The sequence below is a fragment of the Heliangelus exortis genome, chromosome 2, assembly GCF_036169615.1.
Source record: "Heliangelus exortis chromosome 2, bHelExo1.hap1, whole genome shotgun sequence".
NCBI lineage: Eukaryota > Metazoa > Chordata > Aves > Apodiformes > Trochilidae > Heliangelus > Heliangelus exortis.
This window is the reverse complement of record NC_092423.1, coordinates 121,832,850-121,856,575: the sequence shown is the minus strand read 5'-3', so window position 1 is coordinate 121,856,575 and position 23,726 is coordinate 121,832,850. Positions and strand designations below refer to the sequence as shown.

The 23,726-nt window shown below is 35.7% G+C and overlaps 1 protein-coding gene across 2 annotated transcripts in view; it reads right to left on the bottom strand.

Annotated features, from left to right (window-relative positions):
- ZC2HC1A (zinc finger C2HC-type containing 1A) overlaps positions 1–23,726 on the bottom strand; it is a 36,260-nt gene continuing 12,534 nt past the window's right edge. Inside the window, exons 5-10 of one of the 2 annotated variants that reach the window (XM_071737819.1) lie at positions 21,005–21,153; positions 19,576–19,675; positions 18,492–18,600; positions 10,706–10,828; positions 6,231–6,332; positions 1–5,561 (exon numbers count right to left, since the gene is read on the bottom strand). In XM_071737819.1, the coding sequence (XP_071593920.1) occupies positions 5,375–5,561; positions 6,231–6,332; positions 10,706–10,828; positions 18,492–18,600; positions 19,576–19,675; positions 21,005–21,153 (770 nt within the window). In that variant the 3' untranslated portion in view covers positions 1–5,374. The remainder of the gene's footprint in view (positions 5,562–6,230; positions 6,333–10,705; positions 10,829–18,491; positions 18,601–19,575; positions 19,676–21,004; positions 21,154–23,726) is intronic. The other variant, XM_071737820.1, reaches the window with a different exon arrangement.

The following is a 23,726-nucleotide window of genomic DNA, read 5'->3' as shown; positions in this document are numbered from 1 at the left end:
TGTGTGCATCATAAAAAGTTTTATTGGCAGACTTGTTTTAACAAGTGGCAAATTAGCATTAGGTAGTGATTTACATTTATTAATTAAATCAGAACTGATAGTTTAAAATAAAACATAATATACCAAATAAGATGCAAACAAACTTAGGAATTCTGAAAAAACAAAAAATAAGCAAAATAAACAAAACAAATCACAGAATGTTCACAAACACAAATATTCAATGTACTGAGGGGCAAGGCAAACATAATCAATGCAATGCTGACCAAAATTAATCACCTCAAATGCATGAATGAACAGTTCATTTAAAAACATGGAACATCAATAAGTAAAAATTATGATACATACTAAGTATCATGTGAAAAATGAACACTAGGAGTTAAAGCAATCTTATAAAGTAGATACTGTAACAGTCGCAAAATACTCAGCACTTTACAGACTGGACCCAAATCCATTCACACTACTGCCAGAAATCCAAATATAAGTATTAAATGATGGTAAACTATGCACTACTATTTAGAACTTAAGTTCAACATTCATCTGTATTACACTGAATATTTGATTTGTAGACTCGAATGTTCACATTGGAGAAATATGATTCCTTATTATTTTTGTCTAGAAGAGACACTATTTTTTTTGGAAAAAAAATAAATAGGCTGTTTTCTGGCAACATGAAATGGAATGGGGCTACGTAGGGTCCTCCAAAAATGCATATTCTGTAATGACATAACCAAAAAAACCCTACCAAACATACCAGTATGCAAGAATAGTCTCTAACACTGTGAATATTGGAAAGAAAATACCAGCCAAGTAACCACTGAATACAGCTAGGGAATCTTTCACCTAACATTTCTTCCATCAACACAATTAGGTAAGTCAACCTTACTCAGTGAGTTGAAAAAAAACAACCCATCAACAAAACCATCACAAGTTGGAACAAGCTGTACTTGAAAGGCTATAAAACTATTTCCACCAGTCACTAAAACCAACTTCACCAAAGATGAATATTCTACACTGACAAAGTGATGGGAAGTAGCACTTTTGGAAAACTTTGCAATACATAAACAATAACTTTTTTTTTTTTTTTCTTTTCTTTTAATAATCAGACTAACTACATAGCCAACATCAGTGTGCACTGCTAGGCTTTGCTTATTAGCATTTAAGCTGCTGCAGTCATACCTCCTTCCACTGATTTGCTGAGTGTGTGTGATGAAACCCTTCTCTTTGCACACTGCATTTCAGGCACTGACTCACAGCTGCAGTGGTGAATTAGTCTCTCTGAGATGACACAGAACTTCCACAATGCCTGAAGACTGAGGGTGAGGTTTTAAAGACCATTTTGGGGTTGCCAGCCTGGAGCCTGGGGAGCTGCTGCAGTGCCCCCAGCACCATGGAGAGCTCCCGCTGCCCAGAGGCTCCCCCGGGGCCCGCAGCCCCCAGGCTCGGCCTTTCCATCCGCTCCAGGGGGACCCGCAGCTCTTCCAGTCTCTTCCCCAAATCTGAAACCTTCTGCTTTATTGTTAAGTTCACAGGTGCAAGCTGAAAGGGTGGTAAAGCACCTTTCCATGCCCACTCCCCAGAGTGGTGTGTAGGATTGAGGGTCTATTCTCCTTATAACCATACACTGAAGTTGCTGTATATTTAGAGATTCCAGTTCTGAAACTACTACCTAGGGTGCAAGTATCATGCATATATATAAACCTGTGAAAGATACATCATATCAAGATTAAGCCTTAAGCTATGCTCTTTTACTATTGAAGCTGGTATTTTTCATAACTCCATAGCATTTCTAACAGTATAGTTCCAATGATCCTGCAGTCTTTTCTGGCCCCTTGTATAACAGATATACACAAAAGCAGAACAGGAATGCAAACACCCTCAAAGATGGGTATTCTAGACCTCAGAAACAGCCTTAACCTTCTATCTGTAGAGGAAATTTTATTTCTTTTTATTTTTTTCTTTTAAATTGATCAATCCTAGTAAGCACATTAGGAAGACGTAGTGGCAGACAGTAAAAGAATGTCTCTCACAGACATTGGTACAAAAATCATTAAAATTATCACATCAATAAATTTCACTTTTAAATGGACAGTAACTACATTAGTCTACTGTCTGATGCTTCACAATCCTCCAGTAGCATTCAGTTCTATTTTGTATCAACTTTGCTCCAACAAAACACCTTTGTTTAACCCTGCTTAAGCTCAAGCACACACCCTACAGATATATATATAAATACACCAGAGAACTGAAAAGATGGATGCTGAATGGAGTAATCATATAAACCTAATTTTACAGATGAACTCTTAAGGAGTTCAGGCTTGTAAAAACATGTCAAAAAGGCAACCAGATGACACCAAACTAAATTTAGACTCATGAATGCAGGGCATCAGCAATGCATAGTTCATCTAGGGGTTTTATGTTCAAAGCTATCAATATTTTGATTCTTGAGACATGTATGTTCCCCTTCAGTATATGTACCTATGCTTTTTCCTCCCATAAAAAATAAGACATAAAAGCAGTGGGAAGACCAGGGCAAGAGGGTTTGGACTTAGGTCATTAATAAACTAAATTTGGGAACTTCCTGACATGTTATACCTAAGAATTCCTGAGCCCATCTCCCTTAACTGTCTTTTTTCTTTAAATACCACAATTTTGTTGCCCACATTTCAGGGCATTCACATTTACTACTTCTTAAAAAACATCTCACTAAGATGGAATTCACAGTATTCTTTGCTTAGAACCTGTGTAATACATCAAAGACTAGAAGTCTATAACATTCAGTAAAAATACCAGTTAATGAAGGGGAAAATCTGTAGGCCTCTCATAATCTCAATATACAGTAATAACCTGCATTATCAATTATATTTTCATTGTCTGCTTATCTTTATCGTAGATTCAAATACACAGACATTATCCGATGTTACTATCTGTAGTCATTTATGTTTTTCTAGAACTTCTTGTGAAGCCAAATTAAAAGTTCAGGGAATCCTTCTAAAATTCTTCTCTCCATCTAGGTTAATCATCTCTCTAGTCCTTGCTATGAATCATGTAAGTGTAAATCAAATAAATTCTGTGTCATTCGAGTAATATACTGAATGCTGCATTTGAAGTAAAGAGTTACACAAACAGCTCAAAAAGCAGAAATTATGGTAATTGTATTATGAAATGATTTAAAACTAGGATACCTGCCACCTAAAATTCAAAGCAGAAACAGTCCATGTTTCTTCTAAAGTTACTCCAACCCTGTAAAACCTGGAAGATACTTATCCCTTTACTTAATTTTCCCTTGGTAGAAAGCATTTTCAATAAATGGTGAAACTCACTTTTTCAGCAGAAACAAGAACTGGAAAGTCATCAAGTCAGACAAAGGAATTGCTTTATCAGTAGATTCACTAACTGATCAAACCTGTTTAGGACTTGCAGCTTTGCTGGATGGACACTGATGGACATTCAGCTTGCAATAATTCAGTTTGCAGACCTCCCTTGCTGATGTACAGGGCAAATTTTCTAAAGCAGGCTTATCTATGCAGAGGATGCAGGACTCCAATTTTTTTCAATTAGATATGAATGTGCTGAAATATGGATCCTAGAACTTAAACTACCTAGAACACACTTCAGCTAAGATTGGTCAGTTCTGTCATTATCAATCAGCCATTCTACCATGCTCAGGAGCCAGCTTATGTAAATTAAAATAAAACAAAACTATAATGAAGAAAGGATAATGACTAAAAAATAATATTGTATAAAAAGTGTAAGACAATTCCATACCATTGAACTAGTTCTAAACCATCAATAGTTTGTGGCCTGCAACATGACTACATTGTCTCTTCTCATTCTCCAAGACTGGTACCTGCACTGGAGATGCTTTTCTTAAATAATACTTTTTTTTTTTTAAATTGGCCCCATTGCTGGTAATCACAAGTTTTGAAAATTCAAACAATGGTCATTATATGATCGTAGAACACTAAATGATATTTTGCATAAGTTACAAAGACATTATCTAAGTTGATACTAATGAAGTCCGTGAGCTTAAAGCTACCATTTCTGACAAAAAGAGTGTATTTATAGTGGGAAAGGCACAATTAAGTTCTTTCAGATTGTTCTTTCACATGTAACTTGGATGGTGCCAGTACTTCAAAACAGAATATCACAAAACAAATTCCTACGTTCAGATACAAGTTAAGTGATTTGCCTTGTGAATGATTTTAATATCTTGTGTCATTTATTAAAAAAAAATACAACAACTTCTGACTCTTTTTCCCAATCAATTAATGCAAACATTTTAACTATCTTGAAGAGGCTGCTGCTCAGAGCCCAAGAACACACAAGACTGCAAAAAACCCCGACATGTAAGGTATTGACACGTAATCCTATGGAGCACAGTTACTGCATTAAGCACTTATATGTGAACTGTGCTGTTTGCACAGGAGTAAGAAAAACGTAGTTATTACTTACACCAAATTCTACTGTTCCAATAACAATTTTTTTTTTGTACTGGATCAAGAAGACTGTTTTCAAAATAAAAGTTCAACATCTAGAATATGGGGGAAGAGAAAAAAGGAATGGGACCTTTGGAAACCTTTAAAGACACAAAACTTTTAGCTTTGCTAGTCATGGTGGACAAGTATTTCTGAACAAAAGGAACTTAATAAAATGATGATAACATATTTGTCCTTGTAAATATGTAAAAATATTAACATGTTTTTACTGGAAAACAGAACATGGAAAGCCATAAAAAAAAAAAAATCTTGCTTTTCTTCTTAAATGTGAACAGAACTATCAGGTAGTTCTTCCATTTTGAGTCTTTAAAAAATCCTAGGAAGTAATTGAAAAGTCCAATTAGGCTATTACTGTTAAAGGGATCCAGACTTTTTGCACTTTTAACTAGGAATTTGAGGAGCTGCTCATGTTGTTTCCTCTAAGAACACAGAATCTAAGTTACTGTCACATATGAAGGAAACACCTCCACAGGAAAACTTCTGAAGCCCAAGTTCTCATGGCTAGTTCCCTATGTGTATTACCCTATAAGTGATTTAAATAAACCTTCATCTAGAAGGATTTACAGGGAAAACATTGAACCTCTTCTGCTACCTAAGTTACTTAACGTATTTTTACCTTAATTTTAAATATTTCCAGAGACTAAAGAGTACTTCCTTGAATGGCACAGTTTTTGGTACCTGCTATTTTTATATACAGTATATATATTTGTTTATAAATAACTGTGTAACCACAAGATTGCACTCAGAAAATTATAAAGTGATGTTTCAACATGTTTGCAGCATGAAGTCTAACTGGAGGAAGTGTTCTACCTTTCCATGCAGCAGCACATAGCAGATGCTTCCGATTTCTCGTTTTCTTTTTGCTTTTAAGATTGGCTTCACACAACCATTCTTCGAATTCCACACTCACAGCAAAACTTTGCCCATTCCACTGGGTACCTTGTTCCACATTCATGGCAGAACTTTGATAACTGTACAGATGAATTTCCTTCGCTGCTTTTTGAACTCCCTCCGTTGACTGCGGATGAGCAGTCTCCACTGTCGTACCCAATTCTCCCATCAGATCTGAAAATCCCAAGATAAAAACCAAGCTCCATAATTCAGTTCAGCATAATTTGATGCAAAATTATTTTAATCCTTGCAGTGAATTACTGCTATTGTTACCATCCTTTTCAAGCTTACACTTCCTATTTATTTACAGTGGTATACTATATAGGTCTACCCAGACTCCTCTACATATCTTCAGATACCCACCTTACTTTCCCTGCAGGAAAACAGCAAATGCCAAAATTTTAGAAGCAGGGTTTAATATTTGATTCATTAGTTAGATTAACTAGAATCTTCAAAAAAGTTAAAACTTAGCTAATCAAAACAAGAAAAGCTACAACAGCGATACAGTTATCCTAACCTTTAAAAGGGAAGACACCAGACAATTTGTGTGCTCAGCAGGAACATTTAGTTAAATTTTAATTGACCCATTTGAAAGAAATGTAAGAGGTTTCTGGTATTTTTAACACTGTCTTCTGCTCACATCTGAGACAGTTGATGACAAAGGTGTTCTGTTAGACAACAAATACGCAAAATGTGTTGAGTGTCTTAAACATACCAAATAAAATTGACCAGGAACTTATCTGCTAACTGCAGAGAACAGTATTTTCCCCAACTTCTTTTAAAGTACTTCCCCCTCTTAATGAAGATGATATTGCTGGTAAATTCCACAAAGTTAAAACCTACCTTGAGTCCGAGTTGCTAGTTTTCCTTTTGTTTGTTAGAGCACCTGTGCTCATGGTTCTTGCCACACTAGGAGGGGTTGATGTCCGTGTTTTTGTTGCACCTCTAAAACAACATAAATACACACAGAGAAATATATAAGAGAATATGCATTTACAAATCATCTAAAAAAATAGTTCAACAATTTACACATTGATTGATGGTATGAAAAATATAACTTTTTTTTTGGCCAAGACCAGACAGAAGAGCTTCAGCATGAATGTGCATGCATCAGACTGAGCATGACTTGAATCTTACAATGACAAGCTGAACAGCAAAGCCCTTCCTGTTCCTGTGTTTCACTTGCTGTCACACCAAGATACAGGTCAGACCTGCACTACTGATTGTTTAGTACATTCTAGTGTCTACATGGACATGCCACTATTTAGTATTGGCAGGGCTTTTAGAGAAATAGGGAGCAGCTGACTGCAGGTCAGTTTAAAAAGTATGTAGAAAGGATACTGTATTCCAAATACTTCATGACAAATATGAAGTGAGACACAGAATTTTTTCCTTCATACTTACAGACATTTAGGATGTATACTTCTCAAATGATGCTATAGATCTTCTGTCTTCAAAGCATAAGTATTATGTTTATAAATATAAATAGAAGGAGGAGACAAATTAAATTCTATCCAGCTGGGCATTAGGGATTAATCTTTTTTTCTAGCCTGTCACAGTGTTCTTAAAATTGGCTTCAATAGTATGACCCCATGCCTGCGAAAGCTGCTTTCCTCAAGACTCGTGAGTTTTATGAGAAGACAGTACACAATGGATGGCACATCCTAAACATACAAAATATCTCACTGCTTGCTCTGATGAGTAAAAACACCGAGTCCCCTGAAAAATCTGAGTGGCACCAAGGAAGATAGGAAAAAGGTGGTCTTATCGTCAGTGAACACTGACAGGACTCTTCATCATTGCTCAGAAGAATTACCATCCACTGGAATTTCTTCTTCTTTGGCAAGACTTCAGTAACTGACATCTGATTCATGACTCACCAAGTTCTTCTGTTCTCATTCTTGAACACCAATGAGTAAATGAAATTTAAGTTGGGAGTGGGTCATGGCCATTAAAAAAAAAGTAAGATATCATTTAAAAAATCAGTCACCAAGAGCCCAATCAGCAACATAACTCCAAAAGTATTTAAGATGCGATTGGTTTGTTGTGGTTTTGTCGTGGGGTTTTTTTTCCTGTTTTTGTTTGTTTATTTTTTCTTCCCTTCAGATGAAACTAACTGCTCCTTTCAGAGTTATGAAAAACTTAGGCTTTGTATGGTTTTGAAAGTATATACAAGGAAGTGCATTCAACTCCAGTAACTTCAAATGCAACATTGACAACTGACAAGCAACATACTGAAGAACTCCTAAATTTCAGGCATGCTGCATGACACCTTTCTTCCTTCATGTTATGATTGTAGGCTAAAGATGGCTTTTCAGCTCCTTCCATCACTTAATCACTTCAGTGGAAAAGGTCATCAAATGATTAAGCATAAAAGTGGTAATCTGGAACTAAATTTGAGATTAAATCAAGTGAAATTATATCTAAATTAATAATTCAAGTTCAACAAGAGTGGATTCTACATGCAACAGGTAGAGTGGAACCACCAAATTTTCTGGTTCACTGGGCAGAACACCAATCTTCTCTGCTAATTTTCACATCTGCCCTCTTATTTAGCAAGGAGATTGTATTAATAAAATACTGAAGACTGAAAAGTACTACAAAGTTAGATCAGAATAAAAACCTATTAAAAGTTACAGCAGTCTTTCAAAAATTACAAAAATCTGGGATATAAATTTTAAGCGTAACCTAAATTACAATGTTTCTAGGTAAGTATATTACTGTCTTGTGCTATTTGTTCTACACTGAAGAGTTCTACACTTGCATCATAATTGAATAAAATTCATTGGAGCTTAATAATGGAAAACACCTACTGGTCTGTCACTTTCCTTGTGACAAGCTAGAAAGCTAGGAAGCTAGAAAAGCATATAAAGAAAAATTCATTTACAGACACAAGTGATATTGATCATCACAGATCAAGGACAACCAAGACAATGATACAAAGAACACAAATGTCTCAATTCCTCATATGACAAATCCAAGTAATTTAAAATAAATTTTCCTAATTATTACAGTTTTCTCTGTATTTTCATCTTAGGACCAACATATTACTTTTTCAAAACTAATAGCATGAATTTCTGAAGTAACTTCAAGGATGTACTGTGAATCAATAATTTTTTAGTATAATAATGCTAGGAATCCTCAATACTTGAAAGAAATTAACATGAAAAAATATCCACTATTCCTTTCTGTATTCCAACTGTTCACTCCTCCTAAGAGGATGCAATCTACCTTTACCCTAGTTTGTAATCTGAAAATTCTCCTGATGCTTTAATACCAGGTGTACACTAGAGAAATTTCCCAGAAATTAGTGTTTTAAAACCACACTGTGTGTCTAGTACAGCAATACACACTACTGATTGAACTAGGAAAAAAACCAAAAACCAAAAAACAAAAAAACAACCCCAATATATTGACAAGACACATTGAAAGTACCCTGTCTGCTGAGGGAGGCAGAGTCTCATAAATAGATAAAACACAATTCATTAAAAATTTAAGAAGGGTAGCTAAATTCTGAAATGTTTAAACATAGCATTCTGCAGCATTTCTGTAGGTTTTTTTCCCCAATTAGTTTTCTAAAAATACAGAAACCCCCCAAAATCTATTTAATGGCTAGATACTTAATGAGAGTCTTATAGTTAACTGTAATGATTTCTGCCATTTTGATGAGTAAATCAACAAAAGAAGCAGGCTACCACTATCTACAATTTTATTCAGCCCAGATCTAGACACATAATTAGCATCAGGTTTCATGTCTATTGGATGACAAATCTTGGAATTGCACTCTTAAGTTGAAATCTGATCTCTAGAGACAGATGTCTTCCAACAAAGTCAGATATTCTTGATTATCTCAACTTTTGTCACTGTAGCTTGGTCTCTTCTGATCAGTCCCAACCTCTGCCACTTCTCTGTCCAGCTCTGCTGGGTTTTTTGGTTTTGCCTGACAGCAGATGAGGCTGTGTAGCAATGCCACCTTGAACTCTTAAAAGCTAGACATGCCTTCAAAGGTGTTTATTATCCATTCTCAGTTTCAAAAGAAATAAGACTGAAGGGGATTTCCATTTCTAAAGCAGCTCATGCTGTACTCATCTAGTTGAGTTACCACTGCTTGCAAAATGAAAAACTGAAAGAAATTTTCAAAAGCAGCTTGCCTTTGCCTACTTACACATTCACAAAGTTCTTGGATTTTGCTAAAAACTGCTGAAATATCAAGCTTGCTTCCTACACAGGGCGTTTCTACATATTCTTCATAGCTGCCACTGTCACCCACAACAGCTCATATTTCTGTACAAAATCACAAATAAGTTCCATATGACTAACGACATGCACGTCCAGAAACCTTTCCATAAATTAACCATCCATATTGCTGTGCTGAATTTAGCACTTTCTATCTAATAGCCATTCACATTAATTAGTGCTACTGGTATATAACTTACTGAATAACTTCCTTCCTGCAAGGAAGGCAGATTTAATTCACAAACCCAGTGGACTATCTGAATAAGAACAGTGATATTACGAAGAGTAGAGTAAGAGCCTGTACTCTTTAACAAGTTCTCTCAAGAAGAAAAACCAAAGCACTGCTCTGGTGATAAGGGCTATGGTAAGCACAGTTAGTAACTTACTAAGCCAGATGTGCAAAACCTTTGTAACGTATTAAACAATTAAAACCCAACCTAATTGTTTTATGGTTCACAGGTTTTATACACAAGTATAAACAAGTATGCAAAGGAGCAATAAAAAAAGAAAAAAAAGTTTGTCTAAGAAGAGCTTCTTCCCTTTCATTCCTTATGCTTTTTAAAATAGAAACCTGAATTCAAATATTCTGGTCCAGACTCAAAGATAGTTCAGCTTTGTTTTCAACACTGAAACAGCACTAAGATCTTAAACTTGCTGAATATTCAGAAGTCTTTATCTGAGACAAGTTTGATTTAGTTAAAGTCTGCCTTACTTACATTGTCTGCCTCTCATTACAAAGTCTGCCTTACTTACATTGTTGGCTCATCACTACAGAGGTAGGAGACAGATAAATATTTGTCTTTTACTTGGTCATAGAACATGTGCCTGTAAGATAGGTCCATAATCAGTCAGTAGCAGAAGAAATCGTATCTCAAAAAAGTATACACCTTTTTTTTCCTAGTATGAAGCCGTTTACTCAGCATGAAACATATACTAATTATATTATGTACTCTTCTCCCATAGCATCTATGTTGAAATAATACTTTCAGCAGATGGCTGTCAAGGTCACACTTTTACTGTTCCAAAGCTCTGTAGGAAAATTTCTGAAAAACAGATAAACCACACTGATCGGTGATACTTACTTCTTTATAGGCAACAACTCATTTGGTCTTTTGATGGTACTGTCTGTCTTTGTATCAATGTCATAAAGGTTTTGCACATTTCTTCCAGTTCGCAGTGGTGGGCCTAATTTGTCCATCTTACTACTAAAACATATAAAGGGGTACTCATAAGGAGATTGGTAACTTGCTATTTAAGCTATTGCAACAAATAAATAAATAAATAATCACAATTAAGGATTCATATTACCAAGGAATTCTCGTTGACTAAAAAAAAAATGTACAAAACAGACTTGAGTAATCCAGAAAAAAAAGGGTTTCTTTAAAGAGGAGAGGATTTGATAGACTTACGTTTGGGTTATGTTTCCAATAATTTTTTTCTTTAAATTACTTTTTTTTAACAAAATTAAAAAAAACCCTAATGCCAGTTATCCACACAAACTGTACAACACACTCACGTCTGGCCTTTTAAGAATGGCTTTTCTAATGCTAAAAACTTATCACATCTAGAAAAAGGGGCTCATAATTACAAGTCATAGTAACTTTTCCAAGATATTAGAAAATAACCAAGACGTAAATAAAAGCCTCCTTAAATTTACAATTAAGAAGGAAAATTTTTCCTCTTTTTTGATTTTTTTTTTTTTGTTAAAAGCTGAGCATTGTGCCCGAAGAGGGTAACATGACTTCCAGACTTCCATTCCCATTCTCTTTTCTTTTATGAAGATAAAAAAAAAAAACAGAGGAAAGTCTGAAAAAACAAAAACAAACAAAAAGCCAACCTCAAAACAAAACACACTAACAAAACAACAGCTTTGTTTTAGTAGCAAAAAACTCATTCTCACAAACAGTACTATATATACAAGCAATATTTAAACACTTTTTACTATTACAAATAACATTTCCAAATAAAAAATACACCAAAATTAAAAAAAAAAAATATTAAAACAAAAAAACAAGAAAAAAAGCAGCCCACCACCATCCCTTCCAAACACCATCACAAGAACTACAGTTTTTAAGAAATCATAACTTCTATAGTTCTTAATCACCTAAAGCCATAAAGTAAACCCTGCAAAAAGAAAATTCTATTTTCACCCCTAACTCAGTAATGTAACAGAAGGTTCCTCTTACTCTCAAAAATATATTATAACTTAATCCTAACTGAAAAAATTGAGACATTTAGAGTATTTCATTGATCATTCAGAAATAAAAGAACTATAAAGAAGCAAAGAAAAATGGATAGAAATGCCAAGGTAGCTGAAACTTAGCTCTTCTGGAAGCCTCTGACTCCTGAAGGGATGCAATAAAGAAAAACAAACAAGCAAAACCAACAAAACACACTGGATAAAGTGTTTCTTTAAATTACTATGCAATTTTCTGATTCTTGTCATAGAATCTCAACGAACTACATGCCAGGAAAATTACTAAACAGCTAATTGCTGCCAAGGAAGCATATTACTTTCAACACAGCTTTTAACATATTTATTAAAAAAAGGCTTTGGTGCTTCTCCAACATACCTATTATACTATTTTTAATTTTCCTTCTACAATAATATTCTTTAAAATTTGCAATATTATTAGGTTTTTTTGGGGAAGCTTCCGCTGTGAACTTTGCAGTCCACATAATATCTGTAAAGTGTCAAAGGAAACCTCCCCATAAGGAACAAATATACGTCAATGATAAATGATATTCACTCATTATAAAGTCAGCAGGAACACTGAGATTTTAGTCCTGATAATTACAAACCAACTAACGTAGGCTACAAGATAAGTTCTCCTAGAGTTTCTCTTCCCACTCTTTCTCCCAAGCAGATGTTCTAGTTCAAACTAATTAACTCAGGAAATGCTTAATCCATTCCTGTTTGATCAAATACATACTCCATGCATATTTCCCAAGGACTGGGAAACAAGGATGATGTCTTTGACGCAGCAAGTCACTCCAAGTCACTCCAACCTATTACAATTTTCTTAGCTCTTTTCTGAACCTTTAAGTTTATCAGCATAACCCATGAACACCAGAACCTCATGGAATACTGAACTCAATAATCTAGAAGTAGTCATGATACTGCCCAAATAAAGACATACAGTGTTCTTCCAGACTTAAAACACAAAACCAAAAAGCCCATAACTGACAGCCCTTTCATGTACTAATGTAAAGAACAATCTGAAATGTAAATGAAACTTCTGAAATGCAATGACCACAGAGATGAATTCTTGTTTACATAGATATAACTGAACAAAGCCATGAAAGTTATAGCCTTAAAGGAAGAAACAAGCTATTTTAAAAATATAATGTTTTTAAGGCTATGCATGCTATATGGCAAATATGGAAGTGGAATTAAAAATTCACTGATAGTGGTTAGGTGTGCCATTCATATTGCATTTCAGCTGTACAACAGTACTGAATGCATCACTAACAGACATGATTCCCAGAAGGCATAACTTTGACAAGCTTTACACTAAATAGTATGTTTTATCCCCCAAACCAAATAAAGTAAAACATCACATAGTCTTCCAAGTCTCAGTAAACAAAAAAAAAGCAAAAAAAAAGCCAAACACTGTTTATAAAGGAAACATGCATAGACAATCTATTAAATGCAAAAAAACTCTGTCTGGCCACAAACAGTGGTATCAGTTTCTGCTAGGCAAAACCGTTTGCAAATGGAGGTGGATTTAGCCTGTTTGCTTAGCAGTAGGATAGGAAGAACCACCTACCCATTTTTTTCCTCCTCAAGATCGTACTAGTTCTGACAGTTCACTAGAACTGCCCCATCCCTAAAGAAATTTAAGATAGTGCTACACTGTACTCTTACTAAATATGTATCAAACTTAGAATCTTAACATGATTCACTATCAAAATATAAGCCTAACTACTATTTCTATAAAAATAATTTTCCTTTTCCCTGTGCTTTGATATCAAAAAGATGAAAAGTTATTTTCATGCACGGGAACGAAGGTTTTCCTGATGACTACAGTAGAGTCACACACTACTTACACTTTCACTTGCTTTTCTAGGACTTGGAAACAATACCCTTATATTAATACTTATAATTGCCTGTGCTCTTCTTCTGTACAGGCAAAAGAAAAAAAACCAGCAGAATTCAGTTGCCATATCCTGAGCTACTTCTGCAAAGTAAGCTGACACTAACCTAGCTTATGTTGATGATGCTGTGGTGTCTCAGTAGTCGTTTACATGGAGAGCAGAAGAGGTGAATTAAAATTTTAAAAAGAAACAGTATAGCAAAAAAAGACCTAGATAAGGGAGTTAATAAAATTTGGTTCTATTTCAGCTCATAGAAAATAAAAATTTATACTGCGATATCGAAGAATCTTTACTGAATAAAGCGCCTTTGAAACCCAGTTTTGCTTTAACACAAAAGCACGAACCAGCTTCATGGAACAGCCACAATAGTTTCAGGCAGCAGTTCACGAGTGCCACCTAAAGCGCAAGATGGAAACTGCACGCCTGGGGATTTTCCTCACCTCTGGCTGTTAACATGAGCCAGCAGGGAGTCGTTTCTTGCCCCTTCCCAGGTTCCATGATTATACAAAAAAGCAGCTGACGCCCCTCCAATATACATATAATTCATCCTTGATACTGCAACATATAATTGTAATTCTACAATAAATCCTCACGTTTCTCTGCCAAATCTCAATTTACAACAGTCTAGGCAAAAATTGAAGGTTTTGCTGTCTTAATATGTAAACCTCTGGCAGAATTAGTTTTCCATAGGGCAAACTGCAGGAGCGTGTTCTTAAAGCAAAAATAGAAATTCAGCCTGGTCCAAAAAAGTGTGTAGGATCTGAAATATTTGCTAAGGAGAAAAATAAGTTGTGTGATGTCTTAACATTCCATTTGAAAGACTTCACTTAAAACAACGTGTGTGACACCATGCTTGGTACATCAGTTCACTAACTCAGAAGAAAGAGCAGGACATCTTATAGCATGAGTTCTGCCTGACAGGTACTACACAATTTCAGATCTCATGTACAGCTTGTCATTTACTACTTAAATTCTAAATGTAGCAAAACAAACATGTTTTGTTTCATCTTAACGATGACTGTTTTTATAAAATTTTAAAGGGCTTTTAGAATTCTAGCAGCAATTAGCTATAGCCTGAATTATAAGATGCTTTAAAACCTGTGTCACTATAATATTAACTATTCTTACTCTGATACGGGAGGTTGACCACGCCTCAGTCACTAGTGACAAATCTGAGGCACCTCTTTCATGTTGTAACTGCTCCTACAACTCTTTGCTTCAATGTAAACCCTGATGTATTTATTCTCATAAGTGAATCCAATATAGCTATAAGAAAGAATTGCTAAGTCTCAGAACTGTTTTCTAAGTGAAGAAGACATCTATGAGAAGACTCGTTAGTATGACCAGCAAGATATCATAAGGACTATTTGGCAAAGACAAGAAGAGAAAAATTTTTTTACAAGAGAGAAGTGAGAAGGACACTAACAGCATCCATACTCTTAAAAAACTAGAAATTGTGTAGGCAATTAAGTAAGGTTATGAGCCAAACTAACATTCACTGCCTCTCATCAGAGATTGTCTGAGAGTTATGCTCATCAGTCAGCTATTTCCATGTTCAGCATGTGTGAACAGATAGAACCTGTGCAAACATTTCTCCATATATTAACTGCTATTTGGCCTGGTCACACCAGAAGTCTCCCTCCAACCTTCTGAAGAGGAAATGAAGTCTACAGAATACATAAGTCCAGTGAGCAACTAACTGACTGGTAAAATGAAATAAAACTTCCCTGTTAAGAGTGAAGTTCAAAACTTGTAGCCCCTCACAAACCAATACAAACTGCAATTAAAAATCTAACAGGAAAAAGAAATTCCCAGAGAGCTGGGATGTATCACTGAGATCAGAAACATGTCTTCAAATTATCTCAACTGAGTTGTTTTATTGTGGTTTGCAGACCTACTTGTTTGCCACTTCACACTAGGTATTAATTCAACTTCTGCATCTCAATCATCCTGTGCCTTTCCCCCATTGGTTTGAATTCCATTCTTTCCTTTCCCTGGGAAAAGGACACCCTTCTGTAACCAGCATTTCAACTTCATCTTTCTTCCCTGTATTACCATTTCTCTCTCACAATAATCAAGGTTTCACATAGTAATACATCCCTCTTCCTGTGGTATCATTTCCTTGTACTTGTGCTATGCCTACCCAACACAATCCCATTTACTTCTGATACAAATAATTTACTTTTGCTCACATTCAGCTTATGCCATTTTGTGGAGATACACAAGATGACCCTTTCCTTTATTCCTGTACCCCATCCATTTGTTGTTTCTGAAATACGAATGCTGTCTCTGATTACATCACATCTATGACACACCTCTAACTTTATAATTCTCTTTAACCTCTCATTTCTCACTAACCTAAGGTCACCATTCCCAAACTTTATAGTTTTGAGAAAATATGGGAAAAGAGAGCAGTGGGAACAGAAAAGCTGAAGTCTGATGCAAAGCAGAGAAAAGCAAAGGTCAATCATACAGGACAACACAACAATGCTTTTCCTTTCCCATCTCCCCTAGAATGTGTTCCTCCATCTAACACAAGGAGTACCATTCCCCTGATTTGATTAAACATACGGATCTCTATTGCACGTGGTTTCTCTTTCCATTGTGTCATTTGACAATTAAAGAACTCTGTTTGTTTATCCAGTTCCACGACCCAGCTATCTTTGTTGGTTTCCTCAAGTAATTCCTTCTTTCCCTCCATAGAAAATTTGTTGCTCACTAATACAAAGACTCTTTGTCCTCTCAACTTACCTCTACTTCTCACATGGTCTTACCCTTAACACTGGAGACTAAAAGGTTTGTTAGCTTCAAGTTCCAGTTGTCTGCTCAACTTTACATCACATTCTTTACTTCCTTTGCATTGCTGCCAACCCTTTGTTTCACCCCTAAAGCAAGTTTTTCCAGCTCCATTTCTTAATACTATAAACATACTCAACCTCCCCCATCTTAAAATCCTAATAATCCATGTGTGACCAACAGGTTCTGCTGGACCCAAACCAAGAAGACCACTACAAGAAAGCTGGACACTGTCTAAAGAAGTCAAGGCCAATGATTACTGCTTATTCAACTAAGTACAGATGGGTGCTGTGTGACCCCAATAGAAGAGTATGCCACATGCTGCTCTGATATGCAAAGAATTCGCTTAGAAGATAAACAAGTGCTTAATTTGAACTAAGTAGAGGTATAAAGGTTCAAGTCAAATTATTGACTTAGGAAGCATGTAAAATAATCAATACATGACCAGTGTGACTAGATAATCCAGGGGAGTGTTGGAGACCTTTTGTGCATGAACTGTGTAGGGCAACCCATACCAAGGTACCAATATCAGTAGTAGCAGATACTGCTGAGTTTACCTAGATAACTGTATCAGAAACATTAAATTTGGGTACAGATTAGACAAAAACCAGGGAACAATAGAGAAAGCAAAATTAAAAGGCAGGTTTTCTGGGAGCAGAGTAGGAGGAAGAGTGATGCAAAATACCCAGAAAATGGAGCAGGAGGTGGTAGGAGGAAAATGGAGAAATGTGATACAAAATCAGGCAGTGAGTAACAGATGGTGGGATTTTCTAACAGTAGAAGCATCGACACCTACAAACAGTACTGAAGCTGACTCGTAGACCAAAGACAATTAGGAGACTGAAGCCAGGGGTAGGTGGTGGTTAAATTGTTGATAACCTCATGGACTCCACCTTTAGTGTGTCTGGAAAACTTGATGCCTTACAAGTGGATGAAGAGGGACAAAAGTGCATCCTCACGCTCCATTGTGTTAGGGAAGAGGTGTGACAGAGTCATCAGATCCTCGGGCATAACTTTTAAGACTTAGGAGTAAAAAACCTAAAAATTACTAGTTTTGTGTAATTAATAAAGCTGGTTTTCCCCATGAGCTCTTTCAGAATGTTCCACTTCTCCCCCTAAAATGAAAGACATTGTTTTTCTTCACCTTATACAGCCTTCACCTAATCTAATATTCAATTTCCTAGGAAGAAATCTCCTTCAATCACAAATCATGAAACTGCAGTCATATTACTGTATTGTTATATTTTCTCTCAGCATTCCCTGGTCCTCCTCAAACTTACATGAAACTGCATGAATTGTTGTCTTCATTTCCTTCCATCATTTTGTCTTTGAGATAGTCTGCACTGACTACCCCCTGGCAAAGCATCAGTAACAGCCTTACTCACACTCTTTCATGACACTTTCACTGAATGTAGATTACTTTCTGATAATCTACATCTACTGCTTCTTGCTGCTGTCGTAGAGCACTGCTTTCTGTTGCCTTATTTGTGCTCATTCACTTGATGTCTCAAGCATTTTAAGACAGAATAATGAAGAGGGAAAGTATCCAACCTTTTGGGCTAACAGGGAAGACTGTCACAATTGGTTTGTGATCTGTGTCACAGGCCTCCTTTATTTCCACAAATTTCAGGAAATAAAGACTTATACTTTTTTTAAAAGTCTTTTCACATTTACAAAGTAAAAAAAAAATCACAGTTTCATCCACTTCTGCATATTTCATAACATCTTAAATTACTTCATAGCAGTTATCACTTTACCTCCCTTGGTGGTATTTTAACATTAGAAATGCATACTTGCCTACTCTAATTTTCCTTAAACATTTATCCTTTCTTGATAAATACAATTAATTAAACCACTTCACTTCCAAAGCTTAAGGAAAGAAATAGCAAGTCAAACAGACCACAGAGACTTCAAGAACTAGCACATCATAAATATGAAATAAAACACAAGTGACAACATTAAATGGAAACTTACCCTGCTTGTGGGTTCACCATTCCCAGTGAGTTTTTATGAGCTGGTGACAACGTTTGAATTTTGCTCCCACTGAATCCAGGTGAGGAAAGTGCTTTACCTGAAGAGGCACCTTGCAGTTGAAGGTAAGCATGGAAATGTTAGAAAATGTAAGACTTTGCTGTCAGAACGATACAATTCATTGTATAAATTTTTAGTAGCCCATTTTAAAACAAGTTTTAGAAAAATCAAGGTATGACCAAGTGTCAAGACACTAAGAAAAAGAAACAATTGAGACCTCTAATAAAAAATATCGGATCTCTATTACTTTCTTAGGTAAGAAGAAGGAAAGAAGTCTAAAATATCAAAGTGTGTGCAAACAACATTCTTAATAAATAATGACATCTGAAAACAGAGGAGGATCAGTATTTGCACAGTGATAATACACACGTATTTTCATCAGTTCATGATGATATTCAGTATACAAATTAGTTACAGAATAAAGCAACAGAAAAATCTAAGGCGAGAGATTAGAAATATATACAACCACCCATCACTGCACAGAATAATTTTGCAGATTCAATTCAGAAAAAATGGACCAGATACCAGATAAACCACAAGAGGATCCTATGTACTTAAGAGTCTTGCTGAATACAAGTAAATCAGTGCCCCTGCCAACTTCACTTTTTTTTGGTTCTGATTTTTACAAGCCATTATATCAATTTCAACAATAAAATAAAAAGCCATGATACAAGTAAAAAAAAAAAGTCACAAAAACACTGATTAAAAAAAAAACCAAACAACAGACCCCATCTTAGCCACTTATGTAACATATCTCTTCCTATTAATTTTTGTACTTTTTCAGTTTAGATCAGAATCGTTTGGGTTGGAAAAGACCTTTAAGATCATCAAGTCCAACCATTCACCTAACACTGCAAAGTCCACCACTACACCATGTCCTTAAGTATTTTATCTATATGTCCTTTAAATCACTGGGCAATGCTGTAGAGATCCTTTCAGCTATTAAAATTATACTAATTATATTCTTTATAGTTTGAGATGCAATATTTGGAAAAGAAATGGAAAATTCATAACATTAATTTCTTACCTGCAACAGTTTTGCTAACACCACTTGGCTGTGGTAAGCGTGATGATGATGGTGGTGTTGATCCTGCAGAGGGCATCTTCTTAACTGGAGAAGGTTTGTACTGTAACAAAATACAACCTAGAAATTTAAGCAGTTAAATCAAACTATCTATATAACATGACAGGGAGTTATCTCAGGTACGGGGAAAACAATGATTACCAAAAAGGTAAACTCTTTCTGGTACAGGATCATTCAAATGGTTTCTGCCAGTCTGCTTTCTTATAGATAAAGATGAGCTCGTCAGAAAGATTATTTAACTTTACTCAGGGGTTTATTTTTTTGTCTAACTGTATGTCTTTGTGAATTTTCCCCTTTTCTACAGCTTCATTCATCTTTTTCCATAGCTTTCTGGTGAGCTTAACATTATCACCTGTGCTGAAGTTGGCTGGAACAGTTAATTCTCTTCATAGTAGTAGCTGGTAGAGGCTATGTTTTGGATTCATCCTGAGATGTTGATAATACAGGGATGCTTTTGTTATTACTGAGCAGTGCTTTACACAGAGCCAAAGCCTTTTCTGCTTCTCACCCCAACAGCAAGTAGGCTGGGGGTGCACAAGACAATGGGAGGGGACACACCTGGGACAGCAGACCCCAACTGACCAAAGGGAGACTCAATAACACACAGCATCCTGCTCAGCATAAAGAGCTAGGGAAAGAAGAGTGAAGGGGTGGATGTTCAGAGTTATGGTGTTTTGTCTTCCTAACAAATCATTCTGAATGATGCAGCCCTGCTTTCCTGGAGATGGCTGAACACCTGCCTGTCAATGGGAAGCAATGAATTAATTTCTTCTTTTGATTTGCTATCACGAGCAGCTTTTGCTTTGCTTATGAAACTGTCTTTATCTCAAAACCTGAGTTTTCTCACTTTTACCCTTCAGATGAAAACACATCTACACTTTAATCCCTTATTTGTTTCCATGGTAAGTTAGCTACTGCAGCTCTTAACCTTAATATGTCTGAATTCCTCCATTGCTCATTAGCCAAAATATTGCTGTTAGTTGACCTGTAGTCACCTTTCTTTTTCTAATTTAGGAACATCCTTGAATTGGATTGAAAAAGCTTGAACAATGTAAGTTCAACCTTCTTTACCAACATTGCATCTCTACTTCTTGCTGCTATTTTTACCTGTCATTTTCAGAAATCTCTAAATTTCATTTGTCACTGTTTTTGGCTTTGCATCTTCTGACACCTGATCATAAAAATGATGTTGCTCTTTGCACCTCTTGTAAGAAAGCAAAAACCTCTTCCATGCTGACTGTCTAATTTTAATTTAGAGAAAATAAAACTGCAGAATAAAATATTTAATTTCATTTAAGAGCAACGCAATACTTAACAAGTCTGATTTGATGTTGAATGCAAGTTACAAGTTAAGAAAAATGTTGCAGTTCACCTGTGTTCGAGTAGGAAGCTTCCCTTTGGTATCAGCTGCCAGTTTCCCCTTATTAGTAATACGTGCTGCTTGCTCCTTACAGAAATTGATGTGTCTGTCAGCTGCATTTTCATTAAATCTCCTCTGACAATATGGACACTGAATGTAATCTTAAAAATACAAAAACGTAAAATTAATAATTATTTTTAAATTACTTAATGTCCTTTAAAGACCATCCTCACCCCAAAAGAAAATTAAGGGCTACTGAATCTGAAAATTAAATACATTTTGCTGCGAAAACTGCCATTCACCTCTAACAACAAAGACATTTCTTTAGTGGATAAGAATAAGAAAAATGGATGAGGATCAGAAATAACCTCATCAAAATCAGAAACATTTTGAGATGCTATTCATCAGAGCAGGTGGCAAAAGGCTGTATGGACACGGCAGGGATATTAGCTGGAAATAAGTGGAGAAAAGGCTAAATAAAAAAAAAAAAAATCACACAGTTCAGTTTCTTCAAGACATGAAAATGCATTAAAAGCCTTCCCATCCAAATAGCAAAAGACAATAATATCTGTTTCCACTGGCAGGAGGAAAGGACAGAGAAATACTAACTGTAATACTGAAAATGATCACTAAAAAAACCAAATCAGAAATTTAACAAAGGAGAAAGAATCAGAGGAAATCAAATTAAAATTAGGAGATATCCATAGAAACACAAAACCCAGTAATTTCTGATTGTATCATTTTTGAAGATTAATTTAGTAACATTATAAACAGTACTACTTACAGGAAATATTACTAATAGTGGGGGGGAAAAAAACCAAAAAGGCTATGTAAATGTTTAGAATATCAGGAGATCTGTGTGCCAGAAAATTATCCCTTAAAATACACTGCCCTTGTAAAGTAAAATGTTTGGACTTTAGTTTCAGACAGACATTTTAGTGTCTGGAAAAAATGGATGCTGAATTCCTCCAATTACAGTATTCAAAACCATGTAAACATCAACTTCAGAAAAGCTGGACACTGATAAAGCAGGTTAAATTAGTATTGTTTCCAGGTGATCAGGTTATTTTTAATTAATAAGCAATTTTGAGTAAGTCAAATGATGCAGTGTCCACCAAACCATGAACTGTGACCCACAAAGTGTGAGCAAATGACACAGGAGAAACACACCAATCCTTCACAGAAGTGACAGCATGAGAATCTCACATGATAGCAACAACTGGTTTTGTTTTTTTTTTTTAAGTATTACATAAACTGCACTATTGTCAAAATACTCAAACATGAACTATATCTTACATGATAGAAAAGAGATACAGTATCTATCTACATGGTCAAGCCAAGATAGGCCCAAAGTAAAAAAAAAAAACACAAAAACCAACCCAAATAAATAAGCAGTATAGGTTAATAAGGCATCTATATTAATGTAGTTAATAAGGAAGCCCCTACATAATAATAAACAATATATCTAGCTGGGGTACAGCTCAGTTCCCACCAAAGACTTTCAAAGCCCAATAAAGTAAATGGATCAGACTGCAGAGGATTTATGTACACTCTTATGAATCAGGGGTTGTATCTCCATCCTTTTGTAAAATGCTTAGCATCAGTCAGCCACCTGGCTGCATGGAAGTGCTGTTTGTACTGTCCAGAAGAACTGTTGGGTTTCAATGTAAGCTATATAAAATATAAAATAATCAAAGTAAGTGGGCAATACACATACACAGTCAAGTTCAATGCAAATGGAGTGACAAAGTTTTTCTTAATATCATGAGGCATTTCTTCTAAGAAAAAGGAAGAACAGGAGATTGAAGAACCAGCAAAACTGCTTGTCTGCAAAGTCAAAGCATACAATCAAGTAGGGAGTATTAATAGATAACAATTTTCTTTTATAGGAAAAATGCTAGCAGCTAGTTAGAAATAGGAATGCCAAAGAGAGCTGAGTAAGACAGGGCAGAAATGCTCCATGATACCATGCATAACTCTTCCCCTTCTTCTACAAGTAAAGTGGAAAAGGAGCAAGGGTATCTGCCTCTCCTCTATTTTGTTCTGTACTATTTCTGGGAAGAGAAACCACTGATCAGTTAATGCACCTTCATTCCTCATTCCCTCCTAAATCTCACCCACTGTAGCAGGATAAAACCAGGAGACTACAAATAGTAAGACTCAGATTGGAAAAAGGTAAAAAACATAAGGAAGAGAAACAGAGGCATGGTATCTTTCTCAACCCTTTCCTGCCTACCTGCTTTCAAGCAGTTACTCCCTTCTCTTTAAACTCACTTGTGGTCTCCACAACCAAGGGAGCACCATTTCAGTAGCTTTCCAAGTTGTGTTTAGGTCTGGACTCTTCTGCTTGTAATTCAGAACCTGCACAACTTCATTGCCACCAATTCTTTCCGTAATCAAGCATTATGTTTCTTATCCACAGCATCAGCTACTGGCTTTGCTTTACTTCAAAATGCTTACGGCAAGAAATGAGTGTACTGAATGCTGAATAATGTAACTTCATTTCTTACTATGAATGCACAACTACAATCTTAATACTGAACTAACAAGTTTTCTGCAGAAAAACAAAGTAGGTACAACACTCACACCCTCACTTAAGCACAGACAGGCAGAAGAAAACAAACGTTTTTTCTGCTTTTCCCTATCTTTCTGAAAATAGCCATTGAGCTGATCAGATGGTTAAGCTCTTAGGACAAGGGGAAGAAATATATTCTCCAAACTCCTATCACATCAA